The sequence below is a fragment of the Onychomys torridus genome, chromosome 7, assembly GCF_903995425.1.
Source record: "Onychomys torridus chromosome 7, mOncTor1.1, whole genome shotgun sequence".
Classification (NCBI taxonomy): Eukaryota; Metazoa; Chordata; class Mammalia; order Rodentia; family Cricetidae; genus Onychomys; species Onychomys torridus.
In genome coordinates, this window is record NC_050449.1 from 91,535,306 (window position 1) to 91,545,739 (window position 10,434).

Here is a 10,434-nt window from a genome sequence, read left to right on the forward strand (position 1 = left end):
GTTCACGCTACTGCTCCTCCAGGAACCAACAAATACCCCAGTGGGAGAAGATGGTGCCAAGCCCTGACCCTATGATGCTTCTCTGCTGCTTCCCAACTATCCCTTAACCTGCTGCAACAGTCCTCCTGTGTCTATCTCCTCAGGACAACCAAGCCTACACAGGGGAAACGCCATCTCAGAAGACTAGGATAACAAACCAACCAACAAACAAAATGACAGCGGCTTGAGGAAGCAGTTTGGGCAGGTGAGCTGGCATGTGCCTTCAGCTCCAGCCCTGGAAAACCAGACTCCCTAGCAGATCTGTCTGGACTGGAGCTTGCTCTCCCAAAGAAAGACTCCAGTTTCATGACTTACTTTTGAAATGCTCTTCCCCAGAGCCATATTCGTAATTCCAACATCACTTATTAATTAATAAAATATATGGACCCTGGTATGTGAAAAGGAGTTATTGAGAGAGAGAGCTGGAGAGACAGAGAGTTTGTGTGTGTGTTTTTCTCTGTGTGTCTGTGTGTGTGTGTGTGTGTGTGTGTGTGTGTGTGTGTTTGAGAAAGAGGACAATAAAGTCACAAGCATTTTGGGGAACTGTGAACACACAGATTGCTTGAAAATCAGCCTGCTAGTGAAATGGAGGGTCTCAATTTCCCTCGGCCACACAGAGTATAAAGCAATACCGAAAGTATCATCTTCAATAAGAAACATATTAAAATGTCAATTGCCGGAAATTGCTTCTGCCTACCGATATCAAGAAAAACAGGTATCTTTAAAAATTGAAATAGAATCACAATACACAACAAAGAAATGAACACACACAATAAATAAATAAATGAATAAATAAATAAACAAACAAACAAATAAACACCTGCAATTGATGGGATTCAGTGGGAAAAGGTTATTGTTTTTTGTAAGATAGGACAGGACCATCATTTTTCACAGGAAAAGTGAAATTGAATAACTATCTGGTGGTTTTAATACTCCATTCCATCCAGATATGAGGATAAACTGTGCTAGGTGTGGTGGCCCATGCTTCCTACAGCAGCAGTGGGGACACTGAGAGAAGATAGGGAGGGTTCAGGTCCCCACTGGCAACACTGAATTTTGGTAAACCTGACAGAGAGGTAAGCTGGGAAAGGAACATGGGAAACTATGAGGATCCACCGAGTGTGGTGCTGCATGCCCGGAATCCAGGTGAGGGCAGCTGGAGCAGGAGTTGGAGCCCACTCACAGCTGCTACACAGAAGGTTCTAGGGCAATGGGAGCTGTAAGGGGACAGTGTCAAAGAGATCAAAAAGTAAAGAGGGACGGGAGAGATGGCTCAGCACTTAGAGTATTGATCCTCAACCCGTGTGAGGCCACTTTGAGGGCTCAGAGGTCCCATGAAAGGGATACAACAGAGCAGATATTTACAAAATAATTCATTACAGTAGTAAAATTAGTTATGAAGTAGCAAATAATTTCAAGGTTGTGGGTCCTCAATCCCTGAGGAACTCTTTCAAGTGTCCCAGCATTAGGACTGTAGTGAACCGTTCACTTAGAAGCACTGTCTGCTCTTGTAGTACCCACAGGATAGCACTTAACCACCTGTAACTACAGTTCAGCAAGATCTCTAACATCCTCTTCTCTCCAGGCTCCTGTGTGGCCCAAGTGCATATACACTAACAAAGGCCTACAATTTGCACATAAGCCAATGAAATATAAATAAAGTTTAAACAGAATGAAAAAAATCAGAGGTTAAGAACTTCTTAAACAGGGAGTTTGTGGTGTCTAGTCTGGGTTGTCATCTTCATTACCTCTAGAATTAAAGACAGAGGTCATGTACACCTGTGAGGGATTTTTCTTGATTGAATCATTTAAGGTGGGAGGACCCAAACTGAATCTGGTGCTATGGAGGTGGAAAGATCCCCAACACAGCAGGAGAAGGAATGTAGGTGTTGGTTCATGCACCACAGGCTTTGGGAAGTAGAGACAGTTGATCAGAAGTCAACGTTATCCTCACCACATTGTGTGTTTTGGTTTGTTGGGTTGGATACATGACTTTCTTGCTGTAAAGAAACGCTGAAAGTATTTCTAAAGTTCTTAGAATAATTGAGGAATAAAGATGAAAAGGAGTAGAGCCAGCAAGAAGAGCGGGTGGTGGGTTATGAATGAAATCAAGGTCTATTTTACACTTGTATGAGAATGTCCTAAGGAAACCCAGTATTTTATATAGTTGTTAGGAGGAGGAGAGAAACGGAAGGAGGAAGACTTTTCGGAGAACTTTTCCAAGAAGATCACTCAGCAGGGCAGGGGCATTACATTTCTTGCTCTCATTTAGCAGTGTTTTCCATGGATAGCCAGAGGGCCAAGTAGTAGATTCATTGATATACTATTTAAAAGGTAAGAACCATTCCATGGCTGGGCAGTGGTGGTGCATGCCTTTAATCTCAGCACTTGGGAGGCAGAGTCAGAGAGATCTCTGTGAGTTTCAGGCCAGCCCAAATTCCAGGAAAGGCACCAAGCTACACAAGAGAAACCCTGTCTCCAAAAACCAAACAATAAAAATAAAAATAAATTAAAAATTAAAAGGAAAGAGAGGAAAAAAACATTCATTAAATATGGAAAGGAGAAAGCTTGGTCCCCCTCACCCATCAAGATCTTTGGCCTACATCTTGAGTAGCCCACACGGACTACCTGTCCCCTCTTAGATATAAACAAAGAAATAAGTAGATAAGTAAGTAAGTAAGTAAATAACCAAAGGAACAAACAGGCCCACTAAGGGGCTGGGCTTGGCCCTTAGCTCTAGTGTTTGTCTGGCATGTGTGAGGATGAGCTCCTCCAATAGGGAAGGGAAAAGAGAGAAGAAGGGAAGACAGAGTCATAAAGAGTAAAACTGGTGTCAAGTGTCAAACACAGAACATGACAAAATAATAGAACAAGAAAAACAAATCAAAGATGCCACTTATCAATTAAGCTGACATTGCTTAATTTCCATTTTTAATACAAACCAAGAGGGTTTTGATTTTGAAAGATTTATTTTCCACCCCTGATGACCTTTGAGGAAAAACTAATCAAGTCTTAGAGCCAGGGTTTCATGGATCCAGCCTAGCCTGGAATTCCCCTTTTCCACAGGACTGGCCTAATACTCCCCATGCCTCTGGCTGACCTTGAACTCCTGATCTTGCTGTCCTTGTGTCCCAACTTCTGGGGTTATGGATGTTCTAAACTACTCCCACCAATACTTTTTAAAATTTCTTTCTGGGGATAGAACCCATTGTCCTCCAGCATGTGAGACAAACACTCCAACCTTGGGGTATTTTCTTAGATCAAGTCTTTGCACGTGATACCATATAAATCTGATATGGATTTTGGATTAAATTAAAAAATAGTCCTATACAAAAATTTAGCCACTGGTTTTATTACCAACCTTGACCTCCTCCCAACAACTGAAGTTTCACTTTGTGAATTTCCATTTCCGTTTGATTTGGGGAATGAAGAAAACTATTGGGACTTGGTATGTGGGCATGGGACAAGGAATCCATGAGAATGTAGGAAGGGTTCGGGAAAACGGTTTTCCCGTTTCTTAGTGTTGCCAAAAATCAGGCTATACAAACACTAAAGACATGCAAAGGTCGATTTCTTCTCTCGACCACCACCACCCAATAACACCTGTGTGTGCACGCACGCGCATGCGCACACACACACACACACACACACACACACACACACACACACACTTGCCCACAGGTGGGTTCTTGAAGGCCAAGGGTCACACCTTGGCTGGGCCCCGCCCTGTCTGGGTGGGGCTTTCTCAGAAGCCAGGCTTAAATAGGGAGCTGTGGTCCTGTGCAAACACTCTTGATCAGTCCAGTCATCCTGATCACATCTCTCTCCTAGAGGGTCCACAGAGACTCTTGCAGAAGAAGCCAGAGGACAGCTGTCCTGAAGGAAGACGACCAGCGCCCAGAAGCAGCCAGACTTCAGCTGTCCCCGAGGAAGACTTCCAGCACACAAGTCCATCAGCTACATCGGACTTTGTCTTGCAACTCTCGTCAAGTGCCAAGGCCTCGTTGCCACCATGAAGCCAGGAGTGCGGCCCCGCAGCCCCAGCGCCAACCCGCTGCCCTGCTGGCCACCACAGCCAGAAGGACCCAGGCCCGCCAAGCGCCCCTGCCTCCACGGGTGCACCTGCCCGGGCACGCAGGCACAGCCAGACCTGGAAGCACCCACCGGGCCGGCCAGCGAGCAGCTCACCACCACCATGTTCCTGCCTGCTGGCTTTGCCCTCCAACTCCGTCTGGAAGACGTCGACCTGCTGCTGGAGCCCCAGCCTGATTCGGTCATGCCAGTGACGCTCCCAGGACACTCCATCGTCGTGGTGCCCGAGGGTCTCCAGGACTCCGCACAGAGGGCCCAGCCTGGTTTCTGGCACACCAGCCAGCAGGAAATGCCCCAGGACCACCGGGGCGCCCTCCACCAGGGTTCCTCCAGTGCATTTCTACCATTTACCCAAGGCTTGGGAAACTCAGATGAAGCCTCTCAAGGAGGCTTAGGAGGTTTGGTGAGGCCGACGCCATGGATGAACGCCCCAGCCGGCATGGTCCCGGGGCTGCTTCTCCCCTTCACCGGGGTGCCCAGCCCTTTGTTCCAGGGCCCAGTGCCACGACCCTGGGGCCCATCAGCCCCTCCTGGTGCAGAGAGATATGCTCCCAGCTCCACCTGGAGCCTCAAAGGCAGCGTGCTGTGGCCTCTCCCCAGTTCACCACTGCAGCCTCTCCCTCCATCGCCTCCTCCTCCAAGTCATCAGACACAGGATCCTCAGAGTGCTCAGAAGCCCGGGCGCCCTTGCTGCAAGGCACGGAGGCGACTCTTCTAGGAAAGAGACAGAGACAGAGACAGAGACAGAGACAGAGAGAACTGCTCTCCCAACCCGGAGTGACTTGGACACTCCCCTGACTGCCCTATGGATTCCCAGACACCAAATAACCCAACGTTGAGCCTGCCTACAAAACAGGTGTTTATTTGCTGTGCACTATGCAGGAATGGAGACACTAGATCTCACCCCTCAAGTCAAAACGCTGCCTTCCAGAACCACAAATCTGCTTGCCAATTCAAAGCTTCATCTCGAAACCTTCCACATCCCCCTCATTTGCATCGCTGGCTCCCTGCACACACACTCTCAGTGTCCATCCACTATTTCAACGGAACCAAGAGTCCTGGGTTTGCACTCCGCCACTGTCCCTTCTGTGTTCCCCTGACTGGATGGAGACTTGGCCGTGCCTTCGGCCTCTTGGACAGTTCACGCTACTGCTCCTCCAGGAACCAACAAATACCCCAGTGGGAGAAGATGGTGCCAAGCCCTGACCCTATGATGCTTCTCTGCTGCTTCCCAACTATCCCTTAACCTGCTGCAACAGTCCTCCTGTGTCTATCTCCTCAGGACAACCAAGCCTACACAGGGAAACGCCATCTCAGAGGACTAGGATAACAAACCAACCAACAAACAAAATGACAGCGGCTTGAGGAAGCAGTTTGGGCAGGTGAGCTGGCATGTGCCTTCAGCTCCAGCCCTGGAAAACCAGACTCCCTAGCAGATCTGTCTGGACTGGAGCTTGCTCTCCAAAGAAAGACTCCAGTTTCATGACTTACTTTTGAAATGCTCTTCCCCAGAGCCATATTCGTAATTCCAACATCACTTATTAATTAATAAAATATATGGACCCTGGTATGTGAAAAGGAGTTATTGAGAGAGAGAGCTGGAGAGACAGAGAGTTTGTGTGTGTGTTTTTCTCTGTGTGTCTGTGTGTGTGTGTGTGTGGTGTGTGTGTGTGTGTGTTTGAGAAAGAGGACAATAAAGTCACAAGCATTTTGGGGAACTGTGAACACACAGATTGCTTGAAAATCAGCCTGCTAGTGAAATGGAGGGTCTCAATTTCCCTCGGCCACACAGAGTATAAAGCAATACCGAAAGTATCATCTTCAATAAGAAACATATTAAAATGTCAATTGCCGGAAATTGCTTCTGCCTACCGATATCAAGAAAAACAGGTATCTTTAAAAATTGAAATAGAATCACAATACACAAACAAAGAAATGAACACACACAATAAATAAATAAATGAATAAATAAATAAACAAACAAACAAATAAACACCTGCAATTGATGGGATTCAGTGGGAAAAGGTTATTGTTTTTTGTAAGATAGGACAGGACCATCATTTTTCACAGGAAAAGTGAAATTGAATAACTATCTGGTGGTTTTAATACTCCATTCCATCCAGATATGAGGATAAACTGTGCTAGGTGTGGTGGCCCATGCTTCCTACAGCAGCAGTGGGGACACTGAGAGAAGATAGGGAGGGTTCAGGTCCCCACTGGCAACACTGAATTTTGGTAAACCTGACAGAGAGGTAAGCTGGGAAAGGAACATGGGAAACTATGAGGATCCACCGAGTGTGGTGCTGCATGCCCGGAATCCAGGTGAGGGCAGCTGGAGCAGGAGTTGGAGCCCACTCACAGCTGCTACACAGAAGGTTCTAGGGCAATGGGAGCTGTAAGGGACAGTGTCAAAGAGATCAAAAAGTAAAGAGGGACGGGAGAGATGGCTCAGCACTTAGAGTATTGATCCTCAACCCGTGTGAGGCCACTTTGAGGGCTCAGAGGTCCCATGAAAGGGATACAACAGAGCAGATATTTACAAAATAATTCATTACAGTAGTAAAATTAGTTATGAAGTAGCAAATAATTTCAAGGTTGTGGGTCCTCAATCCCTGAGGAACTCTTTCAAGTGTCCCAGCATTAGGACTGTAGTGAACCGTTCACTTAGAAGCACTGTCTGCTCTTGTAGTACCCACAGGATAGCACTTAACCACCTGTAACTACAGTTCAGCAAGATCTCTAACATCCTCTTCTCTCCAGGCTCCTGTGTGGCCCAAGTGCATATACACTAACAAAGGCCTACAATTTGCACATAAGCCAATGAAATATAAATAAAGTTTAAACAGAATGAAAAAAATCAGAGGTTAAGAACTTCTTAAACAGGGAGTTTGTGGTGTCTAGTCTGGGTTGTCATCTTCATTACCTCTAGAATTAAAGACAGAGGTCATGTACACCTGTGAGGGATTTTTCTTGATTGAATCATTTAAGGTGGGAGGACCCAAACTGAATCTGGTGCTATGGAGGTGGAAAGATCCCCAACACAGCAGGAGAAGGAATGTAGGTGTTGGTTCATGCACCACAGGCTTTGGGAAGTAGAGACAGTTGATCAGAAGTCAACGTTATCCTCACCACATTGTGTGTTTTGGTTTGTTGGGTTGGATACATGACTTTCTTGCTGTAAAGAAACGCTGAAAGTATTTCTAAAGTTCTTAGAATAATTGAGGAATAAAGATGAAAAGGAGTAGAGCCAGCAAGAAGAGCGGGTGGTGGGTTATGAATGAAATCAAGGTCTATTTTACACTTGTATGAGAATGTCCTAAGGAAACCCAGTATTTTATATAGTTGTTAGGAGGAGGAGAGAAACGGAAGGAGGAAGACTTTTCGGAGAACTTTTCCAAGAAGGTCACTCAGCAGGGCAGATGGAGGCATTACATTTCTTGCTCTCATTTAGCAGTGTTTTCCATGGATAGCCAGAGGGCCAAGTAGTAGATTCATTGATATACTATTTAAAAGGTAAGAACCATTCCATGGCTGGGCAGTGGTGGTGCATGCCTTTAATCTCAGCACTTGGGAGGCAGAGTCAGAGAGATCTCTGCGAGTTTCAGGCCAGCCTGGTCCACAGTTGGAGTTCCAGGACAGGCACCAAGCTACACAAGAGAAACTCTGTCTCCAAAAACCAAACAATAAAAATAAAAATGAATTAAAAATTAAATAAGAAAGAAAGAAAAGAAAAAGAAACATTCATTAAATATGGAAAGGAGAAAGCTTGGTCCCCTCACCCATCAAGATCTTTGGCCTACATCTTGAGTAGTCCAGATGGAATACCTGACCATTGTTAGATATAAACAAAGAACTAAGTACATAAGTATGTAAGTAAATAACCAAAGGAACAAACAGGCCCACTAAGGGGCTGGGCTTGGCCCTTAGCTCTAGTGTTTGTCTGGCATGTGTGAGGATGAGCTCCTCTAATAGGGAAGGGAAAAAGAGAGAAGGAGGGAAGACAGGGAGAGAGTCATAAAGAGTAACATTGGTGTCAAGTGTCAAACACAGAACACCACAAAATAATAGAACAAGAAAAACAAATCAAAGATGCCACTTATCAATTAAGCTGACATTGCTTAATTTCCATTTTTAATACAAACCAAGAGGGTTTTGATTTTGAAAGATTTATTTTCCACCCCTGATGACCTTTGAGGAAAAACTAATCAAGTCTTAGAGCCAGGGTTTCATGGATCCAGCCTAGCCTGGAATTCCCCTTTTCCACAGGCTGGCCTAGTACTCCCCATGCCTCTGGCTGACCTTGAACTCCTGATCTTGCTGTCCTTGTGTCCCAACTTCTGGGGTTATGGATGTTCTAAACTACTCCCACCAATACTTTTTAAAATTTCTTTCTGGGGATAGAACCCATTGTCCTCCAGCATGTGAGACAAACACTCCAACCTTGGGGTATTTTCTTAGATCAAGTCTTTGCACGTGATACCATATAAATCTGATATGGATTTTGGATTAAATTAAAAAATAGTCCTATACAAAAATTTAGCCACTGGTTTTATTACCAACCTTGACCTCCTCCCAACAACTGAAGTTTCACTTTGTGAATTTCCATTTCCGTTTGATTTGGGGAATGAAGAAAACTATTGGGACTTGGTATGTGGGCATGGGACAAGGAATCCATGAGAATGTAGGAAGGGTTCGGGAAAACGGTTTTCCCGTTTCTTAGTGTTGCCAAAAATCAGGCTATACAAACACTAAAGACATGCAAAGGTCGATTTCTTCTCTCGACCACCACCACCCAATAACACCTGTGTGTGCACGCACGCGCATGCGCACACACACACACACACACACACACACACACACACAGACACACACACTTGCCCACAGGTGGGTTCTTGAAGGCCAAGGGTCACACCTTGGCTGGGCCCCGCCCTGTCTGGGTGGGGCTTTCTCAAAGCCAGGCTTAAATAGGGAGCTGTGGTCCTGTGCAAACACTCTTGATCAGTCCAGTCATCCTGATCACATCTCTCTCCTAGAGGGTCCACAGAGACTCTTGCAGAAGAAGCCAGAGGACAGCTGTCCTGAAGGAAGACGACCAGCGCCCAGAAGCAGCCAGACTTCAGCTGTCCCCGAGGAAGACTTCCAGCACACAAGTCCATCAGCTACATCGGACTTTGTCTTGCAACTCTCGTCAAGTGCCAAGGCCTCGTTGCCACCATGAAGCCAGGAGTGCGGCCCCGCAGCCCCAGCGCCAACCCGCTGCCCTGCTGGCCACCACAGCCAGAAGGACCCAGGCCCGCCAAGCGCCCCTGCCTCCACGGGTGCACCTGCCCGGGCACGCAGGCACAGCCAGACCTGGAAGCACCCACCGGGCCGGCCAGCGAGCAGCTCACCACCACCATGTTCCTGCCTGCTGGCTTTGCCCTCCAACTCCGTCTGGAAGACGTCGACCTGCTGCTGGAGCCCCAGCCTGATTCGGTCATGCCAGTGACGCTCCCAGGACACTCCATCGTCGTGGTGCCCGAGGGTCTCCAGGACTCCGCACAGAGGGCCCAGCCTGGTTTCTGGCACACCAGCCAGCAGGAAATGCCCCAGGACCACCGGGGCGCCCTCCACCAGGGTTCCTCCAGTGCATTTCTACCATTTACCCAAGGCTTGGGAAACTCAGATGAAGCCTCTCAAGGAGGCTTAGGAGGTTTGGTGAGGCCAACGCCATGGATGAACGCCCCAGCCGGCATGGTCCCGGGGCTGCTTCTCCCCTTCACCGGGGTGCCCAGCCCTTTGTTCCAGGGCCCAGTACCACGACCCTGGGGCCCATCAGCCCCTCCTGGTGCAGAGAGATATGCTCCCAGCTCCACCTGGAGCCTCAAAGGCAGCGTGCTGTGGCCTCTCCCCAGTTCACCACTGCAGCCTCTCCCTCCATCGCCTCCTCCTCCAAGTCATCAGGCACAGGATCCTCAGAGTGCTCAGAAGCCTGGGCGCCCTTGCTGCAAGGCCCGGAGGCGACTCTTCTAGGAAAGAGAGAGAGACAGAGACAGAGACAGAGAGAGAGAGAACTGCTCTCCCAACCCGGAGTGACTTGGACACTCCCCTGACTGCCCTATGGATTCCCAGTGCCACTCCAGACACCAAATAACCCAACGTTGAGCCTGCCTACAAAACAGGTGTTTATTTGCTGTGCACTATGCAAGAATGGAGACACTAGATCTCACCCCTCAAGTCAAAACGCTGCCTTCCAGAACCACAAATCTGCTTGCCAATTCAAAGCTTCATCTCGAAACCTTCCACATCCCCCTCATTTGCATC

The 10,434-nt window shown here is 47.5% G+C and overlaps 2 protein-coding genes across 2 annotated transcripts; both read left to right on the top strand.

The window, feature by feature from the left end:
- The first annotated feature begins 4,051 nt into the window (after positions 1-4,051).
- LOC118587639 (proline-rich protein 23A3-like) lies at positions 4,052-4,849 on the top strand. The gene has a single exon (XM_036193643.1). It carries the CDS (start codon positions 4,052-4,054, stop codon positions 4,847-4,849), a length of 798 nt encoding a protein of 265 aa, XP_036049536.1.
- Positions 4,850-9,345: 4,496 nt separating this feature from the next.
- Positions 9,346-10,143, top strand: LOC118587640 (proline-rich protein 23A3-like). Its single transcript, XM_036193644.1, has one exon. It carries the CDS (start codon positions 9,346-9,348, stop codon positions 10,141-10,143), a length of 798 nt encoding a protein of 265 aa, XP_036049537.1.
- The last annotated feature ends 291 nt before the right edge of the window (positions 10,144-10,434 follow it).

Bases quoted from the DNA above. Each gene is read 5' to 3' on its own strand.
- LOC118587639 (XM_036193643.1), top strand. From the start codon at position 4,052: ATGAAGCCAGGAGTGCGGCCCCGCAGCCCCAGCGCCAACCCGCTGCCC.
- LOC118587640 (XM_036193644.1), top strand. From the start codon at position 9,346: ATGAAGCCAGGAGTGCGGCCCCGCAGCCCCAGCGCCAACCCGCTGCCC.